The sequence below is a fragment of the Amaranthus tricolor genome, chromosome 14 (genome assembly GCF_026212465.1).
Source record: "Amaranthus tricolor cultivar Red isolate AtriRed21 chromosome 14, ASM2621246v1, whole genome shotgun sequence".
NCBI classification, from domain to species: domain Eukaryota; kingdom Viridiplantae; phylum Streptophyta; class Magnoliopsida; order Caryophyllales; family Amaranthaceae; genus Amaranthus; species Amaranthus tricolor.
In genome coordinates, this window is record NC_080060.1 from 407,958 (window position 1) to 431,412 (window position 23,455).

Sequence of the window (23,455 nt, forward strand, 5' to 3'; positions counted from 1 at the left end):
AATACAAAACAAGTTTCACAACTTAAAATAAAAAGATAGATGCAATTTCAAATGTCAGAGTATAATTAATTAAATTTATAGATTCATAATTAGACGAGAAAATTATCAAATTATATATTATATATTATATATGTTAAAATAAGAGAATATTATAACAATAAAACCATAATCTTAAAAAAAATTTAAAATATAATAATCAAATACTTCAATTGTTATTTCTTCTATAAAAAATAAAATTATTAATGGTACTCATGAGTTTTGACACTTTATTAATAGTACTCTTAAGTTTTTTTATTATCAATAGTACCTTTGTAGTATTGAGCGTTTTACAACTGTAATCTTTTTAACCTTTTTCCGTTCAAAACCGTTAACTTTTTTTATGTTTTGAATTGAAAAATAAAAGGAAAAAAGTTAACAGTTTTATACGATTTTTTACGGAAAAAGTTTATAAAGGTTACGGTTGTAAAACGCTCAATAGTACGAGGGTACCATTGATAATAAAAAAAACTTAGAAATACCATTGACGAAAAAAAGTTGATAAAGTGCTAAAACTCAAAAGTACTATTGATAATTTCCAAAAAACAAAAAAGACATACTACTCCTATATACTTAAAAGTTTTAATCAAATAAGCCAAAAGCATTAAAACTTTTAATTAAAAGAGCTCAAAATCATAGGAGTATCAAGTTTTTCATTTTCTTATTACTAGAACACAATTACTCATTTTAATCACATTTTAAAATCATTTTTCCCTAGCCATGGCCTTAATTTGCAATGCAACAATCACAAAAGTCCTAATCCTACAAGATTGAGATATGCTAAACTCTTTCTATTATGTTCATTTCGAAGTTTATCATATAAGATTTGATCGTATTTTGCAATACAAGTCTCTATGGACTTAATCCACACTATTTAAAACATGTTAGAGCATATTCATACATGTTAAATAGAAGTACAATCATTCATTATGGTGATCTCTCAGTAGGCTAGTGCTTAAATTGGGCAAATGGGTGTAACCAGCAGTACTTAATAGTTAATAGTTGATACTTATAGCCTTATACACTTTGTAGATTGGATATTACACTAACAATTAAGAGTTAATTTAGAAAACTTGCTAAAATAATGCCTGCTTATTTTCATATCTTTTACAACAACATAATTTGCACTGAACAGGTCTTTTACAACAAGACGATCTGCGCTGAACAGGCAGATTATCTCCAATGGTGCCTGACTGCCCGTAGTACGTATTTGATAACCTGTCGTGCATGAACTTACCAACACAATGCAACACCGAAGACCCCTATAGGCACGGTGCTATGTTGCATCCCACATTCCCACTTGATGTTTTTGGTAAAGCATTTTGCAAAGTTTTGGTAAGTATTACAACAAATTGAGGACATGGCAGATTAAAAGCATTGTAAGAAACAGTTGAGTTCCACTTGTTCTTGAGCTCCAACAGCACATACACCCAAATCCTATTGTGATGTAAATGCAGCCAGTGCAATTAACCTCACTTGCAAGGTATGGCCTTACACACTTAAGCTTAACTTCGGTTGAAGCCATGAATTAAACGGTACAAGTATAACTTAAGTCATCTTGCTAGGCCGATAGCAGCCCAAATGAAAATCTCCTAAACAGCATCAAAACCATACCAAAAAGAACAAGTCGGCACAAAAGTAATGGGGAACTAGTGATCTTTGGTATCCCGTTATTCAATCACTCCGTAGAGACGGCAAGGAAATACACTTCAGAACTACTCATAGTAAGAGCCAAGTCCGAATTCTAGTTCAGTGCTCAAAGAACGTAATATTTTGCATTATTTAAACGGGTATGAGTTGCCGCTTTCCTTCTTTCCCCAAAACCTGATCATAGTATTCCTATGATCATAGTATTCCTATGGGTAGGGTACACTAGGTACAATGATGTTGATGATCCAATCATTTAAATCAACAATTGATATAATAGCTATAAGTCTACAACCTTAAACATCCAACCAGCAAGAGTTCATAGCTAACAATAATCATCTTACATACCTATTGACGAATTCAAGTCTAACAACTCAACAATACCTCAACTCTCAAAATCAAACCACAATTACAGATGTATGATCAAATCACCTACAATGAATACTTACATGGCAATCAACATTGAAATTTACTCAATCTAATCGACACTCCTTATCAAACTCAAAAACTAATCCTCCAATATATCATCAAATCCACCTATGACTATCAACAATGGAACTACAGTTACCTAGATCAAATTCTATTTACCAACACATCATTTCCTCAAATCTCCCCCACAACGACAAATATTTCTATCAATTTAATCATCAAAATAACCCAGAAAGAAGCAATCAACCACCCATTTTACTATTCAAAACTATATCTTCATGCAAAATTAATCATTTCTACAAATCAATAACAATAACCTTTAATAATATCCAATAACAATCAAGCTAAATAGTTATTGTTTTCACAGACAAAACCACGATTAAACCATACACATAATCAAATTCAATTCATAGTATCAAATTCATATAAGCAGAAAGGTTCTTAAAATTTAACATAATGTACCAAAAAAATTGCAAAGATAATTCCTTCAATAACAACCCCATAACAAAACCAAAAGATAACATTAAAACTGAGCTAAACCAACTAAGAAATTTTTTTAATAAAATCAATAACTAACAAATATAAAGCAATTAGGGTTTTCACAGACTAAATCACAGTTAAATCATGCTTACAGAATCATATAATTAATCAAAATCACAAATACCCATTGTACTAATTCATTTCATTTAACCATATCAATGTCATTACCAACAAAAAGGGATTCTCAGATTCAACATAACATACCACAAATTATAAAATTTCTGAATAATTCTCTGAATAACGATCCTATTACAAAACCAAAAAGATAGCATCAAAGCAAAAACTACCCAAATTAAGCAGTAAGGACAACAGCACCACCATTCTCCTTGATCTTCTTTTCAGCAATCTTTGAAATCAATTTAGCCTTAACAACAACAGGCTGATTCTCAGGCAAGACACCTTTACCCAAAACCTTAAAATATCCAAATTGAGTAACATCAATTACAGGCGCTTTCCCTTCTTTGGCACCCTTCTCTTTCACATCTTCAGGAACCATTGACCATAATTTGTCAAGATTCACAATTGGGCAATGGAACTTGTTCCTCAATTTATGAAAGTAACGCATACCAACTTTACCAAAGTACCCAGGATGGTATTTATCGAAGAGGATTCTGTGATGATGCATACCTCCAGCATTTCCTCTTCCTCCAGGATGCTTTCTGTGCTTCCCAATACGACCGTGGCCAGCAGATACGTGACCTCTCTTCTTCCTGTTCTTCTTCAAGCGAGTAGTCATGATGATGGATTGCTGTTTTCTCGATGAGAATTGGGGAGTTTCGAAGGGAAGAACGGCAGAGGAAAGATCCTAGGGTTTATAACATTAAGAATTTATAGTGGGGGTATGAACTAGGGTTTTATTTAGGGGGTTGATTTCTGATTGGAAATAGACTGATAGTTAGAACTTGAAAATTTGATCCAGCCCAAGCCCAATTGTTTTTTTTTTTGAGTTAGAAAATTTGAAATGATTAAGACAAATTAACAATAAAATGAACGAAATAAGATAAGTTTCAACTTATTTTCAAAAGTAAACGTGCAATTTCTAAATCTATGGTTTGGGATTGTTCGCAGTTACTAGTCAAAAAAACAAACTTGTTGTTCCCAGTTACTAACTACGAACAGCTTTGACTTTTTTTTTGACATGTTCACAGTTAGTAACTGGGAACAACTACTTCACTTTTTTTTTACTTGTGCGTATTTGTGGAGCATGTTGTTCGCAGTTTGTTTATTTAATTTATGACCTGTTTCGCAGTTATTAACTGCGAACAACCCCAAACCACAGGTTTGGGAATTACACGCTTACTTTTGGAAATAAGTTGAAACTTATCTTATTTCGTTCATTTTGTTGTTAATTTGTCTTAATCATTTCAAATTTTCTCTTACCTATCTAATTTTTTTAACAAATTTGCTTTTTCTAAAATATTTCACAAATTTTCATTTAAAACGGTCGAAACACGAGAAAATCTTAAATTCAATTAAATATTTCAATTAAACTAATTGAAATGTTCACTTTCATACTTAATAATGATATGTGAAATTTTAATCCAACATGATTGACCAAGACCTAACTGACCTAACTTGTTTTTCTTATTTTTGTCAATAGTTTATATGACATTTTAAGCTATTTTTTGTGAAATAACTATCTTCAACAAAAAAAAGTGGGATTTTGCTACTCACAACTAAGGTCTCAATAAGCACAAATTTCAACATTACGCTATTTCATAGTCTTATCATCTTAAAAGATTTATTAGATTATAAATACGTGCTTTTACTATTTATATTTACCACTATTCAACGAAAAGCTAACACTAAAGACATTTATTTTCTTCTGTACAACTTGTCCTTAACAGAAGCATGATTTATAAATATGCTATATAATTTTCAACTATCTTTGTGAGAAACTATTGAATCAAAAAGCTTATATTTCATAATTTATATTAGTTAAATTATTTAATCTAAATAGAAGCCGCATTTTAACAATAAAACCAACACAAACAAGAATATTAGAATAACCCGTTTACATAACATTAGCCTTGTAAAACAAGTCTTCAAAAAAAATGAATTGTACCAGATTTTTCCATTAAAGACAAAAAGAAAGAAAAAAGAAAAAGGAAAACAATAAACTGTAAGGAAATATCATGGAAAATGGTAAGCACTAAGCAGAGTACAACCATCAGCCAATAGTCAACAACAACTAGGCAACAACCAAACAGCCAGATAGTCGGCCAGTAGCTAGGCAACAACCACGTACCACCAACTATGTAGTATAAGCTGGACAGGTTACGCTTGTGAACCTTTGACATTTGGATATCCACGAAAGGCGGCATCAAAATCACCCTAGATGAGATGGTTCATAATAGTATCAGAGCCTCAAGGGCTCTGCAAAACATTGCAATTTGCAATTGGTAAACAAATATCTTGATTTTCAACAAGTTTATAGTGGATACATAAAGTTCTAATGAATCAAAGTTTTCTAGCAACATACAATACCTAAGACCCTAAATTCTACAACTAAGCAACAAATATATTTGTCGAACATCACTACTGATGTGTTTTCGACTTAAGATTGTAGCAGCACAACAGTGTTGTGATACATATCAACATTAACCCATTGAAAAGACAAGTATCGTGCATCCTAATGCTGCAACTTTGTAATTGAATATCCTCCACAAAATGGTGTACCTTCGTTCATTGCTTGAATTCAACCATGAAGCAGTTCCAAATTTGTTCCCGTGAAAAACAAGGACGACATATCATGTTGTGTAACATGATGATGACTCCTTAAGGATACGCAAATACTTCATTTCCAAATTGTTAAATATGTTAATCTACCATTGCCTTCTACCAATAGGTATAGTATTTGATCCAGATTTCTGAGACCTGTTACCAAAGCCTCCCCGACCCCTCGATCGGAAATTTCCACCTGACCCTGAAACGTAGTTCATCACAAGCAAAGATTATGCTTTGATTGTAAATAAAATGAAATGGCCTCATATTGATTGTAAAAGAAATGATTCACAAGATCCCTTTATTCTGTTGATTTGTTCCAGAGAATTTGGAAATATAGAAAAGGGACTTCGTATTGTTTACTTCCTATCAACATACTGCCAATGGTTTTTTCTAGGTGAGTGGAAGTGTTAATTTAAAAAAAACCATAATACAGATTTCAATTACTTTCTTTTCTACAATTTCCACTTAAATGACAAAATGGGTCACAATTTATACCAAGTCTTCCACTTTTTGCATTCCACTTTGCTCTTAACAATATAAAAGCTCTGTTGAACAGCTGGTGTCGAAGTTAGTTCTAAAATTATGTAAAAGCATTTCATGATCAGAAGAATAGTTTACTGAGGATCGGGAATTCGGGATTCAAACAATTAGAGAGAGAAAAGCAAAATACCTCCAAAACTGGAGCCGGCCATCGCAGATAAAGCAGGTGGAATCACCTGCCCTGCCTCTCTTAAAATCTTCATAAGTTCCCTTGTGAACTTAGCATTTGATTGTGTGAAAAATGTGTAAGCAATTCCTTTGGCCCCAGCACGACCAGTTCTCCCTATCCTGTGAATATAATCCTCGAGACTTGTTGGAAAATCATAATTTATCACACATTTTATGTCCTTTACATCTACAAGCAAGAAAAAAGAGCAAATGTCACCACACGTTACTAAAATAAGCTAAAATATGCCCCTTATCCCTGCATCTATGTGTTCTCACAAATTAAATTTAAGACAACACATTCACCATTTAAATGTGCCCACCTTCACCTATAGGGATAAGGAGCAGCAGCATCAATTCTCTCTCCTTAATTGATTATATAAGCTTGTCAAACTGAACCCGGCTGCCATGACTACCAGCTCCATAACCGTGGATGGGTGGCTATGTCTTCAACTACCACTCGGAGGAGCAAAGTCAAATTTGACTTATAATAATGACTACACTGAAGAAAACAGCTTCCTACACAACTCGCAAGTCTGAAATACGTAAAAGGCCTACCCTAGAACATGACCCACAGAATACGATGTCAAAAATAACAAAATGGAAGAATCCCAAACAAGTGTCACATGATTCACTAATCTTCTTGCGTATCGTGAATCGAAGAAAGCAAATTATGAACAGTTTTAGGCTAATTTTGGGCGAATCACGAATTCAAACCTCGAATTAGCGGACAAATCATGCTACACTGTCCCAGAAGCATCTAATAATTGCCCAAAGACTATACGTTACCATCAAAGGCAATATGGTGACCAGAGAGACCACAGGCATCCATCCTATCATCCATATTGAAGACTAGAAGTGTGTGGAAGAAAAAAATCTGCGCTCGTAAGTGGTAACTGGTAAGACAAAGCAGAAGCCAACTAGAAAACCTTGCAAGTCACAGCGTTGCAATCCTGCCTCTCACCCAAACGGCCAAACCACAAATATTTGACAGGAACTGGACAGCAGCCGGCTAGCAAGCCTAATTTTACTAAGACACTAATCGAGACCAACAACGCAACAATCAAGACTCCTAACACACAATCATCCTACCAAGACCACGAGCAGCAACATCAGTGGCAGTCATTATAGGGCTTCTGCCACTTTTAAACTCAGCCAGAACCCAATCCCTTTCAGATTGGTCTTTATCACCATGGATAGCCAGAGCTGGCCAGCCATCCATTCTCAACTGTCTTGTGACTTGATCGCATCCCTTTTTTGTTTCCACAAATATTAGAATTTTGCTCCCATCCATTTTGTCTTTCAGCAGTTTAACTAACCTGGAAAAAAATTAAGGGTAAAAAATTTCAAAAAAGGTACTCTTATTTTCTTTACAATGCTATTCGCAGACATGAGACGAACCGGTTGTATTTCTCTAAGTCGTTCATGACTTCAATTACTTGGCAAATAGAATGATTAGCCTTCAGATCTGCTGATCCAATAACCACCTGGACACATCATAGTCAAATAGATTAAAAAAATCACATAAACGGATATATCAGACAAATTAACACATAAAAATATACACCAAATGAGCAAGAATTAAAAGTGAAAACCTTGTAAGCATTACGTAAGAACTGCCTTGCCAGGGATTCTACCTCTCGTGGCCACGTAGCACTCCAGTATAAAGTCTGTCTATCTGGTCGGATCTACATATAGCAAAGACACACATCAACTCGGAAACTTCAGCAAAATAAAAAAAAATAAAAAAAAAAAAAAACTTGCAATCGAAAAGCTCTTTAAGAGATCTTATAAGCTAGAGAAGGGAGAAAATAGACTTTTGAAGCATAAACAAACAAAGTGCAGGACAAATAGTTAATCTAGTCATCATTAATGAGCATTCTGCACTCTGCATTTCACATAGAACCATAACAAAGAGCTCAAGCCCAAAAGAATCTACAGAAATCTAAAAATGGGAGTTTCGAAAAAGCTTTGCAAAGTATTTTAGAAATTGCCTATCTACTCACTAACCAGGGTGGAATATCGGTATGCATATAGATTCATGACACACACCTCAATCAGAAGATATCATTCAACCAAACAACATGGATACTAATTTTAAGTAATTATTTACATCTTAACAGATTGCAAAACAGGCAGGGTCTCAGAAGCTAGGCAAGCAACTATAGTCAATAAGATTTCCCTGGCCAAAAGCATTTGCTATGAGGATACCAAGTTATAAACAGGAAAGATATAATTAGGAATGTCGGCATAAGAAAGGGGTTGGATGTTGCAAACATTCAAGATAAGATTAAGGAAATTTGTTTTCATTGGTTTGTGGTGTGCAACAAAGGCTGGAAACAGTGGAAGGTTACAACTAAAGAGATTTCAAAAGAGGAAGAGGGAAGCGAAAGATGATTTAGATGACCGAAGTGAGGAAAAATAAAAGAGATTTCAACCTAGAGGGCCATATGACAAGAGATAGGCATGCATAGAGAAAGAGAATTTATGTGGACGATCATTGGGACTAGATTATTTGTTCCAAGTATAGATCCCATTTTATGGAATTAATGCTATGGCATCGTTGTTTCCGGCATCATTGTTTGAAAAAAAACCAAATGCAGGCCAAATAATTCAAAAATAATCCATCAAGCTTTCTAACTCAGGCTATGTTAGTTCCATTTCCTCATTGCACTTTCAACTCAACAACCAACCACTAGGGTGATATCCAACGCTAAAAGATAAAAATTATATAAAAGGCAGACTGGGGATCTCTCACCATGTGAGCAACAATCAAAATTAAACTCCCACAAATATGTATGCTTTCTCCTTCATTACCCAATTCAAACCGTTTCTATGCAATGACCCTATCTCAAACTCAATTTCCAGTTAAACTATCTTCTTTTTGCAAGAGATTGACCTATAGCCAACAATTTTTTCCAAACTAAACAATCAAGTCCTTATAATAATGAAGAAAGCTAAAACAGGCCTTGGCAGGGTTTCAAAAGGAATGTAATTAGGGTTTCTCTTTATTACTCAATCATTTTCCATAACCCAACCCGAACTCCATAAAACCCAACATGAAATTAGTAAGCATCCACATCTTATAATACAGCCTATCATTTCTGCAAGTAATAACAAAAAAAGTCAAGACTTTTCTATGAGGTACAAGGGGGTGTTAGACAACACCATTGTACAAAAATCTTGCAAATTGTTCTCCAAAATGAAAAGATGACGCCCCCATGTCCACGTCTGAGTGCCAAGCGACATTATGTAAGAAAGTCTAGCACTTTGTCGTCCAAAATGAAAAGAGGAGAAAGTATACATGGAAAACCGGAATATTAATAGATTAACTTCATCATTATCACCAATCAAACAAACACTATGGAATGCAATAGCTCAAATATTATATATAAACAGCACAACCAATTTGAGCACCAGTAATAAAAGGTATTGAAGTAGGTAACCTGGGAGACTATATTCCTAATTTGAGGTTCGAAACCCATATCTAACATCCGGTCAGCCTCGTCTAGTACCAAATATGTAACTCTTTTCAAGTTGGTGTGTTGGGCTTCCAACATATCTATCAATCGACCAGGAGTAGCAATCACAATCTCCACACCTGATAAAGAAGCAAATGCATCAATCTTCCACATCACTTCTCAAAACATCAAGCTTGCAACTTAAAACATTAAGACAAGCGTTCTTCAGAAAAAGACATTTACCCCTTTTAAGATCACGAATTTGTGGTCCTTTGGGAGCTCCTCCATAAATGCAGGTACTCCGAACATTAGCCCGAGATCCAAATTTCAGTGCTTCCTCTTGTATTTGCACAGCCAATTCTCGAGTGGGGGCTAATACTAGTACAATTGGTCCATCACCATATTCTAAAGAGCACCACACTCAGTAAGAGGGGGGGGGGGGGTGGGGCAAAAAAGCAATATAGTAATCTATTATCTTAAAGACATAGAGACTACAGTTACTGACCTAGTTTCGGCTGAGCACTAACATGCACAAGAGCAGGTAACAAATAAGCCAAAGTCTTCCCAGAGCCAGTCTCAGCAATGCCAATCAAGTCTCTACCTTTTAGAGCCATAGGCCATCCTTGAGACTGAATTGGCGTCGGCTCAGCAAAACCCAACTTAGCGATGATATCAAGACAATAAGCTAAAAAACAATAAGGAATCACTGTAATACCACAATTGCAAATTCACCAAATTTTAGATTCAGATACATAAGCTAACATTATACCTGGAAAGCCGGCTTCATGAAACATCCTGATAGGCCTAGGAACATCATGTCCTTCAACCGTAATATCACGCCTAGCTCGATACATTGTCACCTCATGATCCGTCATGGCTCGTACTGATGCACTCTCCGAATAAAAATCCTTCCTAAACGGAACCAAGTTCCTAAATTCTTGTTTAGGAAGTGCAATAGAATCCAAATTATCACCTCCTCGTCCTCCTCTCCCTCCGCCACCACCTCCTCCAAAACCACCACTTCCTCCTCTACCAAATGCACCACCACTAAAACCTCTCCCACCGCTTCGATTTCCATCAAACCCTCTCCCTCCTCCTCTCCCTCTAATAACTCCTCTTCTTGCATCAAAACCTCTACCACCAACGCTTCCACTCGAATGATCAAACCCGCTTTGCCTACCGCCTATATCACTACTTCTAAAATTATCTCTACCTCTACCTCTACCACTACCACCTGAACCTCTATCATCATGACCCATTTCAAATCTACGGTTAGCCGGAGGTTCAAAAGGTGGGTAACTCGGAAATGGAGCCCCACCCACAGGGGGCCCGCTATAAGGAGGTACGGCGGCCCTTACCGGACCACCCATATTAGGTGGAGGGCCCATTAAATCACTGCAATTTAATGAAACAACAATAAATAGCACGAAATTTAAAAAACCTAAACTACTTTCATAATAATCGAAGTACAAACTATAAAATAAAAATCCTGAAGTAAAGAAACTAAATTTACCAGAGGCGTTTAAAAAACCCTAAACAACTTGTATAATAATCGAAGTATAATCTATAAATTCAAGATCCTGAAATAAACAAACTGAAATTACCTGCGGCGTTCACGATAAGAAGATGGATCGTTGTAGCGGTTGTCATAGTGATTATAGTTCATGTTGAGTTAGGGTTTTAGAGAAATCGAGACAGGGGAGATAGATTATATGGTGGTGATTCTTTAGGGTTTTGCGGAAATCTAATTCAATTGCGGAGAAAAAAAGGGGATTTTTCCGAAAAGAATAGCAGTAAAGAGATAGTACGTTGGTGATCGTACGATTTGGTATGCGAATCACGGACGGTGGGATTTTTTTCCACGCTTAATGCTTGCGTGTTTAATTAGTTCTACAAAAGAATTATTCCCTTGATATTTTAGCTTACATTCTTTTTTTAAGCAATTTGTTGTATTGGGTAAGTCTACATATATTTTTTAAAAAGAATTATAGTATAATTGCAAGATTATATGGTAAGGTTTCAAAATATTTTAAGCTGAGATTTAGGAATGTTAAGTAGAAGTTTACAATATATCAGGGTTTACCATATATCAAGTAGGTGGGTCTATCATGCTGAGGTTGTTAAGTAGGTGTTTTTAATCGTCTAATTTTTGTAAACCTTAAACACCTACTTTATATGCCTCAAAACACCTATTTGACATACCTCAAACAACTAATTGATATATCTCAAATACCTACTTTACATACTCAAACAGATACTTAATATACCGCAAACACCTATTTGACAACCAAAAATACTTGTTGGGTATACCCTAAATACCTGCTTAGTATCTAAAATTCTTACCTGATATATCTCAAACACCTACTGGATGTATCATAAATACTTAATATATCTTAAATACCTATTTGGTATACCTCAAATACCTATTTGCCAACCCCAAATACTGCTTGGTATATCTTAAACCCCTACTTGATATACATTAAACCCTTACTTGACAACCCGAAATATCTGCTGGGGTACCGTACATTTCTACTTTATGTACTCCAAATACCTGCTTGATGTATATTAAATCCCTAATCGGTATACCCTAAATCTCAACCATAATGATGTTTAAAAGATAATTAATTAGCATTTTTAATTAATCAATTTTTGTGGACTAGACCTCTTGAGAGCTACCGTCTTTTTTAAAAGAACTTACTACGGTGGAAATTATTCGAATAATAAATCGTAAATCAAATTAATTCGAATCAAATAAAAAGGTATAGTTTGCACGTGTTATAATTTGGTTTGGAAATTCCAAAATCAAAATATTGGGCTAAATTATTAGGAGTAGTTGAGCAAATAGTGGGCAACTCAATATGCTAACAAGGAGACTTTAGTATATATATATGATATGATATTAAAATAAAACTTAAGTGCTCTTACAAGTTACAATAAAAAAAATAAGTCTTTACAATTTAAGTTTTATTTTGTAATTATCACTTTTACTATTAATAAAATTCAAAGTTTTTGAATTACTACTTCACTTATTTTGATTTTGTAATTCAATTTACAATTTAAATTTTATTTTCAGTTGGAAATTTAGTTTAAATTGGATGAGAAAGTCTAAATTGAGTTAACTTAGGTTAATATGATTTGGATTATAATTAAATTTGATTTGAATTTGGACTGAAAAATCAAAAAATAAATTAAATTGGATTTTATTTGGTTTTATAAAAACATCAAACTGTAAACCAAATTTACAAAGTAAGCTCACGGAAGGGGACAGCTAGGGGCAAGAGACAGTAAGAATTAAACGATTCAAACAAGATTCTATATAACTATATTTGTAATTACACATTAGCCGCAATATATAAAACAAGCTCGAACAATAAATAGTGTCAATAAATATAATGTATCAAGTATTTCAGAACGGACGAAGTATATATCTCTGATAAAAACAACACAAGATAATACCTAATCATACACTCAATAAAATTTAACAGGAAAACAAGTACATTGCTTGTAGTTCCCTTCATAAGTTGGTCTAGTAGGAACTTTGTTTTGTTTTACATTTGAGAAGGAAGATGATGTGTGATATATGTTTCCTTCATTATTCAATGACTTCTTTCCTGTATAGACAAGAATAACTTTGCAATATTCTGGTGCATTTTTCTGAACCATTGTTCCTTTATTTGATCCCTTTATCAACTTCCTACATATATATATATATAACAAATTAAAAAAATAGTAAAAAAGCTTTGTTCCAACTACCAATCTGAATTTATAAGATAAATATTAGGCATGTTAAACAAATTAAATTGGATCGAATTTGAATCACGGGTTATATGTAAACAGGTCAAAATTTATTTAACCCAAATCTAACTCGTTTAAATAATAATCGTGTCAAAAATTACAACCTTAACCTAATTTGCAATAGAATTGAATACCTTGAGGAGGATGGATGCTTGGTGCCCATAACAAGTGAAGTTATGTTGAGAACTGGAATAAGATCCATGATTGATTTTGTTGTTTCATTTGATTCAATAAGTATAGTATCCACATTAACCTGAAATATATTTCAAATGATTGAATTAAAATTATATTATGTAGTGTTTGGAAATAAGTATTTCATTTCAAATTATAAATTTTAATTATAAAATCATAAACGAAGAATTTGAGAATGACAATGTAGCAGTCATTCTCAAATTCTCAACTATAATTACTTTAAAAACAATGGCGGAATTTAATCCAAATTCAAATATGAAAATTTTTAATTTGCCAAACAATAAATTTGAGCCAATTCTAAATTTCCAAATGAAATCATCGTTCCCAAACATAGCATTAAGAAAATTGAGAATTTTTGGCCCATTTAGCCTAGTGGTTGATGTGTATCCCTTTTATCTTTGTGACAGTAAATTAATTCTTACCGCCTACATAAATAATTAATTTGTTTGCACAATTTTTTCTATTTTTGCCTTCTTATCTCATGGCAGTCTATGATCATCGTTTAATCAATTATGATTATCGTTTAATCTAAAAGTTTATATAAACATAAATTATTAAATTAAAATTCTTAAAAAATCACGCAACTATTATTAATTTTATAATAATATGCATCATTGTATCCTAAAAAAGCTATTAATAATGAAATTTGTCAAATTTTGATGATAAAAATTAAAGTGGAAAGAATAAAAGAAAAAGTACCTTATTTTCAACGCATAGTCGAATGTATTTGTGCAATAGGTTCCTTCTCCTATTGTGCTCTTCGATTGCATAAACCTTTGCTTGTTCAGGACTTAATTGACCAACCCATAATCTTCCAACTGAAAACGGCATCGTATCACCAACTAGTTAGATGCATTTTCAGTCACTTCCTGTTTTTATTGGGTGACAAATTGACATGTTCCATCTCCTTGGTTAATAAATAATTATCAAAATTATCAAAAGGTAATTTTAAAAAAAAAATGTTCATAAAAATAGATGTCAATCATAATCAAGAAAGATGTGTGTCAACAAAAACAACGTTTAGTATATTTTGCTTAATTATCTTCTAAATTTACCATTACCATCTTAAAAGTACGTTATAATATATTTTATCACGTCTATTGTATAAAAATAATTTGAACGGATCAAGAAAAGTATAAATTCTTTCTTAACTTGACATTTGCGGCCCCTTTGGTAGGAAGTAATAAACGGTGGTAATGAGAATGAAAAACTATTGTAATTTTAATTGAAAAATATATTGGCTATCTTGATAATCATGTTTGTCCAACTTAATCATTTCATTTTTTTCATAAAATTCATTCCAATGCATTACCAATGGAAGAGGTGGTAATGGAAATTTGTAAACAAAAAAACTTTTTTGTGATCAAAGTTTCAATAACATGGAAATGATATGAAACTTTTGATGAAATTTTACACTATAAATCATTTTCATTATCACCATTTAATACCACTAACAAAACGGGCCGTATATAAAAAAGGCCTTTGGACATGACATGTTTTTATTGTCCACTCTTCTAAAAATGTCGTCCATACTAAATGAGCGTCAAATTACAAGACACAAGCCCTATCGTCCATCATCCGTAGCCTATGGTTAAATGTCAACTTTCATTTTGTAATGCAAAACGGTAAGTTTTAGGCATCACTTTTCATTTGTATATGACCTAAATTATTGCAAGTTTTGGGTGAATCTTTTGAGTTTTATAGCAAACACTCTTTCTTTAGAGCATAACTCTCATCTAATTCATATTTGAAAGAAATGGAGGATAAAATTTAAGTTGGTGTTGTTTTCTTAGTAGAACTCTGATACTATATTAACGGCATATCTCAATCACACATAAGAACAATTTATATTTATTAGTTACAAATGAAGTTTCAATATGTGTTATATACTACATCAATTATGAATAGATATATTAAATTAAAGTTCCAAATTATCTCCATTTTCATCTTCATTATCAAAATCAAAAACTAGAGAACAATCTTACCAGGAGTAGAAATGGAAGAAATGGGAGGAAAGACATGAATAAGATTAACACGACCACCAGGCACAACAACATGAGCAATAACCCATTTTAGAACTTCCAAATCATCTTTACCAATTGCAACATAAATTTCTTTGCTTCCTTCATCTCTTTTTTCTCCTTTACATTCATCATTTTCTTCTTCAATCTCTATAATTTCAGGAACAACTTTACTAATTTCCCTATTATTACATAATGATAGTTGATATTCTAGTGTTTCAACATCATAATTTTCATATGTTTCTTTCTCCATAATTATATTAAATTAAATTATTGATATTGTATTTAAAATATAATAATAATAATATACTAGGAATGTGTCAATTTTTATATATAGGAGTTATTAGGGGTATGATTGTAATGCATATAATATGGTGGAGATGTAAATAGAAAGATGACAATAGTGGAGGAAGAACATGCGTGGTAGAGGAAGGTTTGTGAAAGTTTAATGTCTTAGAGTCCACATATATATTTCTTAGATGTATACATCATGTGTTAGACTTCAATTTGGAGAAGCAACTCCTTTAAATGGCATGTGATGCATTCTCTTATATTCTAGTTGGCCATATGCTCAAATTTTGTTGATAAGTTCATATGAAAGTTGTAATTAAAGTTATTTAAAATTGATTTGAATAATTAAAATTGTGTATGATTTGACATGACCTGAAATAGCCAATATATACATATTCAAATTAGATTGTTAAGATATTTATATATACTCAAGAATCGAAATCAACTCGATTCGAAATATTATACTTAAAATCCGTCCAAACACTCCAATGGACACGTGTCTTGTACCTGTATTTTGAGTTGATATAAAGAACAATTTATTAGCCTATGTTATTAAGTGACTTATTATAACACCCCGGCCCAACGGGCCACCGGTGACTACTTATGAAGACTGTAGACTAGCCCCACAAACCAACACAAGTCTTTCCGGTGCACTTTGGCCTCACTCGTGCGCACCCAGGAAAACTTCCCAGGAGGTCACCCATCCTAAGATTGCTCCCCACCAAGCACGCTTAACTGTGAAGTTCTTAGCAAATGCCTTGTTGATATGAGTAGTCTATCAATGCTTTTTCAAGCTAAATCAGAGGTATTACACTCACACCCACTTAAGAATACAACGTCCTCGTTGGACCGTAACTTCAAGATCTTTTCCTCCGCTAGGTGCACTGAACACTATCAGCCACGGTCGCAGGGTTGCTCTGATACCATTTGTAACACCCCGGCCCAACGGGCCACCGGTGACTACTCATGAAGACTGTAGACTAGCCCCACAAACCAACACAAGTCTTTCCGGTGCACTTTGGCCTCACTCGTGCGCACCCAGGAAAACTTCCCAGGAGGTCACCCATCCTAAGATTGCTCCCCACCAAGCACGCTTAACTGTGAAGTTCTTAGCAAATGGGCTCCCTAGAAAAAAAGATGCACCTTGTTGATATGAGTAGTCTATCAATGTTTTTTCAAGCTAAATCTGGGGTATTACACTTATATTTGTTTCAGCACTTACAAAGAATCGTGTATATGTGACCTAATTACCCTTGCAATTAGAAAAAGGTTGAACCAGCTGATTGGTCCATAATATGCATCAATCTCAAATTGGTTTGACACTATCTGTTAATTGGTTCTTGACCAGTTTATTTAACAATAAATACATACAGTTAAAGCTATCAACTGATTAAACAAGTCAAAATAGAATTAGCTAACAACTAACAATAAATCTAGGAATTGTCAAACACCTTATATATTATAAAAAAAGTTGCACCCGTACTTTAAAATTAAATAAAAAATATTTTATTACCTTAATGCTATTAAATAATTTCCTTTAAACCTCTAATCTAAGCAGGATTTGAAAGCATTGCATGTATGTAATTTTTAACTTGTGATAAGAAAAGATTACATCCAATTGAAATTTAGGAGATATTAGACATATATAATCTATAACTTTACATAAATTAGTAATATTTATATATTTTTAGTATGAGATTAAATATCCATCATGAAACATGTGAGTCCATACACAATGCATGAAAAACAATAGCAATTACAATGAATTAAATAGAAGAGTTAGCCACATACTATATATGTGTAGGGATGCAGGCGGGGCGGGTCTAATAGGAGACCCGCTCCATCCCCGCCCCATCCAGGAGGGGATGGGTTTCAATTTGATGGGTCATGGGGCGGGTACGGGTATAAAATTCATACCCACTGCGGGGATGGGGATGGGTTTTAGGTGATATCCGCCCCATTCCCGCCCCGCCCTGCCTCATACCCGCCCCGCCCCGCATCAAGATACCCGCCTCAAAATATTTTTAAGTCTTTTGCTAGTTTTCGTTTTCTTTCCCGTTTTGTAAATGCGATATCTTCTTCGTCCGGACTCGCATTTGTCTTCATAAAAATGGTTAAAAGAGTTCAAAGTTGTTAATGATGAGTCGATTGGTATTTTAACTAGTTATTGATATTTATGTAATAATGTTATTAGTTTTATAAAATGATTGAATATAAATATGTGGCACAGATGGGTATTAAGCGGGGATTTGACGGGTAGTGGGGCGGGAAAAATGGGTATTACACGGGGATGGATATCCAGATGGGTGGTGGGGCGGGGATGGTTTTAGATACAAACCCATCGGGGTGGGGACGGAGAAAAAAATTATACCCGCCGCGGGGATGGGGATGAGGATGGAAATTGCATTAACAGATGGGGATGGGGATGGTAATTCCAATACCCGGCCCGCCCCGCCCGTTTGCATCCCTATATATGTGAATTTGAATGAGTGTTAAGAGTATTAGTCATGAACAATGTTTGGAACATGTGTAATTTTAAATTAACATCTATGTCTGTTTAGGATTTGATAATTAATTATGGGTATATCATGTTAGGTAATCATATCAAAAAGTAGTAAAAAAATCATGTCACGTTTCAGTTAGATTATATATCACTCTTTTTAATTAAAATTTAAATTTGATTCTCATTGTCTTTTTTTCTAGCCCTCTTTTCTCTGACCTTATCTTGTGCTTAGAAAAATATTAGTATGTCACCTAAGAGAAATTAAGTAGTAGTAAGATGACTAATTAAGTGAAAAACGATTGTAGTTTGGTTTTATATAAGGGTTGTAAAACTTATTCTTTTCTGGACCAATAAATTCTCTAGTTTAACTTAATTTTTATTGAATTACGTGTTAAAAAGACTATTTAGAAGAATAAATCAAATTGATTAAGGAAGTAATTTAGATGTTATTGTCACTAAGAGTCTTGTTGAGAAGCTTATGTTTTGGTTGACTGCAGCTGTAGTTCCATATCTTTCATCAAATGTAATCATGCTTTAACTCGTACTATTATCATCATCAATTCAATATCCCGTCCATAAATAGAGTCTGAATGAGGGAAGATGACAGACACTCTATACTACTATGAATATAAAATAATAAATTTTGAGTTGGAACTATTTAACTAGAGCTGTGTAATGGGTGAGTTTTTTAAGGGTTCAGATCCGATCCTTGAACTTACATGCTTTAAACGGGTCGAATTGTAAACGAGTAATTCTTTACAAAAATAAAATGGGCTAAAACGGGTTCTGTATAGATTTAAATGGGCCTTTAATATCAAACTTTTTTTTAAAAAAAATTTAGATAATAATGAAGAAGCTAGCTTTAAAACAACTTATAATGTAAGAGCAAATGTTAGATGTACGAGTATTTGTTTACAATGTAAGTAGTTTTCAGATTTGAGAGTATGAGTATCTGTTAGCGTTAATTTCGTAATTCTTAGTGGTTAATTGTCAAACCTATCATTCAAAATATATTTGCTTCATATGATACTACAAAGCTACTTAAAAAGCTACGCTAAGCACATCTTAAAAAATAAAATTGCATATGAAGTTTATAACTAAAGATTAATCAAAAACTTCCTTTTTCTTATTATAAGAGTATACACATCTAACCATTCTCAATTTGTGTAGACAAAATTCACTTTTATGATGTTAAGACATTGTAAAATTGTTATTGTATTATTTAGTTAAAATGAACAAAAAAAACCATATACTAGCAAAGAGCAACTATTTTGGGTTAAAGTTTTGCAATGGGCATGCTTGTTAGAATGTAAGGTGATGATTAGTTTAACATATCAATCACTATATCTTGGCCCCCTTGGGTGGCCCACTTTCTCCTTTAAGCCCATATGGCATAATCAAATAGAAAGAAATTGTACTTTTTCTTTACTTTCTCAAGAATGATGGGTTAAATTTTTTGCATTTGGATTGACTTTAAAGAGTGGAGTGATATAAAGCACATTGTGACATCAAGTAACATCCACATATTGTGGTAGATAACAAGTATAATATGACATGCATGAATCTTTACATGATAATATTGCCATCTTGGTCCCTAAAATAATGGAGGTAGGGATTGTGACCTCCATTAAACCTTTGAGGTGTAACGTTTTCATTCTAAGCTTATCTAATGTTGAGTGACAACTAATTTAAGTCAATTCTAACATTCTATTTTGTTCGGTTCGACCATATTATCCAAAAGGATTTTAAACTAACCTCACAAATCAAAACAACTTATTTTATCGTATTTTGTTTTTATTTGTGCTCACCTTAAAAAAACATAACTTTAAAATGCAAAGTTAATGAACTTACATAACAAGAATATACATCTTGTTGATATAAATAGGCTTATCAATATATTTAATGCTATTTTTTTCCTAATCTCATTCTAAAATATTATACCGAAAGTTATTTAAATGTTATTTACTTTGTATGAGTGTCTCAAATTTTAGCCAAATAAATTGATACGAAAATCATGATTGCTAGGAGTGGTGATAGCCTCATATTGATTGGAAGTGGAGACACTAAATTCATGTCTTTGATCATCCATAGTTGTGTTTATCATGGTTATTGTTGCGCCTTTATTGTATATTATTTCTTTTGGTTTATGTTATTAGCTTTGCTATTTGTTTTAGCTTGCCTTACTTTGCTATTTATCTTGCTTATGACGTGTATTGGGGCATTTATTTTTATTTATATGTCATTCTAAGGGTCTTACTAATTGCAACCTCATTTCTTTAGATATGAGTTATAAATAATGTATTTTGTGCACATATTTAATGAGTTACTAATATATATATATATATATATATATATATATATATATATATATATATATATATATATATATATATATATATATATATATATATAAAATCAATTTTGGCTCAATAAAATATACTTATTATAAGGGATGACTTTCGGTACTAATTTGTTTGGTTTATGTCGTATTATTGGCTTAAAATTATGATATAGTTGTGCTTTTGTTTGTATTGGTGTAGTTGGTATAAGCCCATGTTTTCATTACCAGCAGATAGTGTCTAGTACTCCAGTGGGCTGAGCCTATCAGCCTATCCATCTTCGGTATGTATCGTGCTGGAAACATGTCTCGATCTAAGACCCATGTAGGCATGTACCAGTACATAGCAACGAAATATCTTCAATAAAGTCCCATGTAGCCAGTAGGATCATTACTTATCAAAGGTCTCACTACCTAAATGTGTCATTTCTTAAAGTCCTCAATTTTTTAAAAACATTTTAGGTGTAGATTAGAAAATCTTTACATACAATGGATATTTAAGCTTGAATTGACCTGCTTTGTTTTATTAATCCTATATCAATTGAACATAGAAAAAGATAACTCAATTAATTTATTACACTTACAAAAATAATATTCAGATCACATTATATTAGCATTTTGAGTTCGTCTCTGACTATTGTTCTGAGAATTGTACAATAGTGCTTTGCAATCAATCTATTATGAATCGTCAGATCCAAATTCAACACGTTGTCATCCCTAATCACCATTCACCATACCTTTTTTTTTATATTCAATTGAAAGTATCAGCCTACTTGCATAAGTTGACTCAATTCAATTATCTTCAAAATGGTTGAACACTGAGCAAATATCTAAAGTGCGTGGCTGCCCTTTTCTCAATCATATTCACTTTTTATTTTCTTTTCATTTTTATACAACCTACGAGACTTTAGATACGAACTATTAATGTATGCGATTGAACTAAAAATGACAAAACAAAAATAATGTATAGAATTAAGCTGAACTAAAAAACAAGTTATAACATATACATCAAAGTGAATATTTATTTTTATTATACTTCATACACTATAGGTATATTATGAATATAAATTCTTGTGAGAGCCGGAATTACCACGAGACAGTCTCTATACATGGGCTGAATCATCTGACTAGCATAATTGTTAGCATATGAACTCCTTATTTTGAATGTCCTGAATTCAAATATGAACATTCTTGTTTATTCTATTACTCTCCCTATTCCAATTAAATGTCACATTTAGTTTGATATCAATGGTTAAAAAAAGGAGACAGATCATATGAGACCACATTGAGAGGGGTGAATGACAGACAAGGCCGATCGACTCTATGATTTGAGAGATTAGGGCAAAACATTTAATACGACCTCCTAACTATTGAATATACTATTATAGTTCTCTAACTATAGAAACAATTAAAGTGTCATTTTTCTAATATTTTTGGATGGGTCAAGGGCTCATACTCCAACTGTTCCTTAAATAGTTGGTTCGGATAAGAAAAGAATGATAATTAATGATAATTATATAAATAGCTAAACATAATGTTACTAAATAAAGAAGTGATATATTTAATGTGAATATTTAAAAAAGAAAATATGACATTTGATGTTATAATTTGATATTGAGATTGAAAGTTTATTGAGCAAGTTGATATCTAAAATGTCACATTGTATATCCCACATATTCTCCCATTATATCATTAAATAGCATCAAAGCATGCCATATGTACTCAAGAACGGCCAATCACTAGTCACCAACTTTGACATTGGTCCACCATCACTTAAGCCAAAACTTCTTTTCAAATGTAAAATCCCATTATTGTAAACAATGGGAACGAACCAACCAAGTTGCAATTTTTTTTATATCAAGGTAAGGATAATTCTTTATACACAGGAGTTATTTTAAATATGTTTGAAAATAAGTTTTTTATTTTATATTGTAAATTTTAATTATGAAATAATAAATAAAAATTTTTAAAATAATAAGATTTGATAAGTTATTTTTGCAATTTTAACCTAAAATTATTTTTGGACAAATTCTTTATTATGTGAGAGACGGCTAATATGGGCTTCCCAATTTTAATTTATTAAAACATATAAAAAAAATATTTTGAGTATATTACGACAATTATCTGATGTTTAAGTTTAGCTAATTTTAAATTTTTTTAAATATAAACAATTTTAAGCTGTTTGTATGAATCGTTTTCACGGCAAGACGATCTAGTATAAAACCAGGTGTTTTAGTTAATATATAGTGAAATTGATTCACATTTAAGCACGTACATCCATAAGTTATTTTTTCAAATTTCAGCACATTGTAACTATTAATTACATTTACTTTAAAAACTATCATTATGGGTGATATAACTATCTCAATAGAATAAAAGAGAAAAAAGAGTTTATTATCAGTGGACTGTTAAGGAGATTGACTGAGAGGATGGAATCAGAAATGATTAATGAGCTAAGCTAAAAAAAAAAAGCACATTGGAATAGCAATTGACATGGTGAACTCCATTCTAGTGGAGAATGATACAATGTCATTAATCCATCAATACTGATTACCTGAGATATAATATTCAACAGTCGGACTGTGGTCCATTACACCAAATCAAATAAAAATTCGACAATTTAGATCTGAATCTATCTATTTTATGATTTCGATTTAATTTATTTAATTAAATCTACTATAATATAGAAAAATAACACTCAAATTGATTATATATATATACATATATAAAGATAAATGTTCAGTCAATTTTATATTAATTAGTATTCTGA

General features: G+C 32.6%; 3 protein-coding genes across 4 annotated transcripts; all 3 read right to left on the reverse strand.

The window, feature by feature from the left end:
- Positions 1-2,773: 2,773 nt before the first annotated feature.
- Positions 2,774-3,510, reverse strand: LOC130800163 (60S ribosomal protein L27a-3). Its single transcript, XM_057663550.1, has one exon. It carries the CDS (start codon positions 3,386-3,388, stop codon positions 2,945-2,947), a length of 444 nt encoding a protein of 147 aa, XP_057519533.1. The 5' UTR covers positions 3,389-3,510; the 3' UTR covers positions 2,774-2,944.
- Positions 3,511-4,991: 1,481 nt separating this feature from the next.
- LOC130800164 (DEAD-box ATP-dependent RNA helicase 20) lies at positions 4,992-11,374 on the reverse strand. 2 transcript variants are annotated; one of them, XM_057663551.1, is made up of 10 exons: positions 11,150-11,371; positions 10,315-10,940; positions 10,051-10,230; positions 9,789-9,950; positions 9,531-9,685; positions 7,680-7,772; positions 7,486-7,571; positions 7,177-7,403; positions 6,050-6,274; positions 4,992-5,578 (listed from the first exon to the last, which is right to left on the reverse strand). In XM_057663551.1, the coding sequence occupies exons 1-10, from the start codon at positions 11,209-11,211 to the stop codon at positions 5,478-5,480; spliced, it is 1,917 nt and encodes a 638-aa protein (XP_057519534.1). In that variant the 5' UTR covers positions 11,212-11,371; the 3' UTR covers positions 4,992-5,477. The 2 variants fall into 2 exon arrangements, 1 of the variants encoding a protein (XP_057519534.1); XR_009039370.1 differs by lacking the exon at positions 4,992-5,578 and having other exon boundaries at positions 6,136-6,274; positions 6,408-7,403; positions 11,150-11,374.
- Positions 11,375-12,844: 1,470 nt separating this feature from the next.
- LOC130800165 (uncharacterized) lies at positions 12,845-16,156 on the reverse strand. Its single transcript, XM_057663553.1, has 4 exons — positions 15,518-16,156; positions 14,232-14,350; positions 13,475-13,593; positions 12,845-13,239 (listed from the first exon to the last, which is right to left on the reverse strand). The coding sequence occupies exons 1-4, from the start codon at positions 15,804-15,806 to the stop codon at positions 13,014-13,016; spliced, it is 753 nt and encodes a 250-aa protein (XP_057519536.1). The 5' UTR covers positions 15,807-16,156; the 3' UTR covers positions 12,845-13,013.
- Positions 16,157-23,455: the final 7,299 nt, after the last annotated feature.

Excerpts from the sequence above, each read along its gene's own strand:
- LOC130800163 (XM_057663550.1), bottom strand. The coding sequence starts at position 3,388 with ATGACTACTCGCTTGAAGAAGAACAGGAAGAAGAGAGGTCACGTATCT.
- LOC130800164 (XM_057663551.1), bottom strand. The coding sequence starts at position 11,211 with ATGAACTATAATCACTATGACAACCGCTACAACGATCCATCTTCTTAT. Across the intron at positions 7,572-7,679 it reads TCTTACGTAATGCTTACAAG|GTGGTTATTGGATCAGCAGA; the intron begins GTTTTCACTTTT and ends TGATGTGTCCAG. Across the intron at positions 5,579-6,049 it reads GGCCGGCTCCAGTTTTGGAG|GGTCAGGTGGAAATTTCCGA; the intron begins GTATTTTGCTTT and ends ACTACGTTTCAG.
- LOC130800165 (XM_057663553.1), bottom strand. The coding sequence starts at position 15,806 with ATGGAGAAAGAAACATATGAAAATTATGATGTTGAAACACTAGAATAT. Across the intron at positions 14,351-15,517 it reads TTCTTCCATTTCTACTCCTG|TTGGAAGATTATGGGTTGGT; the intron begins GTAAGATTGTTC and ends TGCCGTTTTCAG. Across the intron at positions 13,594-14,231 it reads GACTATGCGTTGAAAATAAG|GTTAATGTGGATACTATACT; the intron begins GTACTTTTTCTT and ends AATATATTTCAG.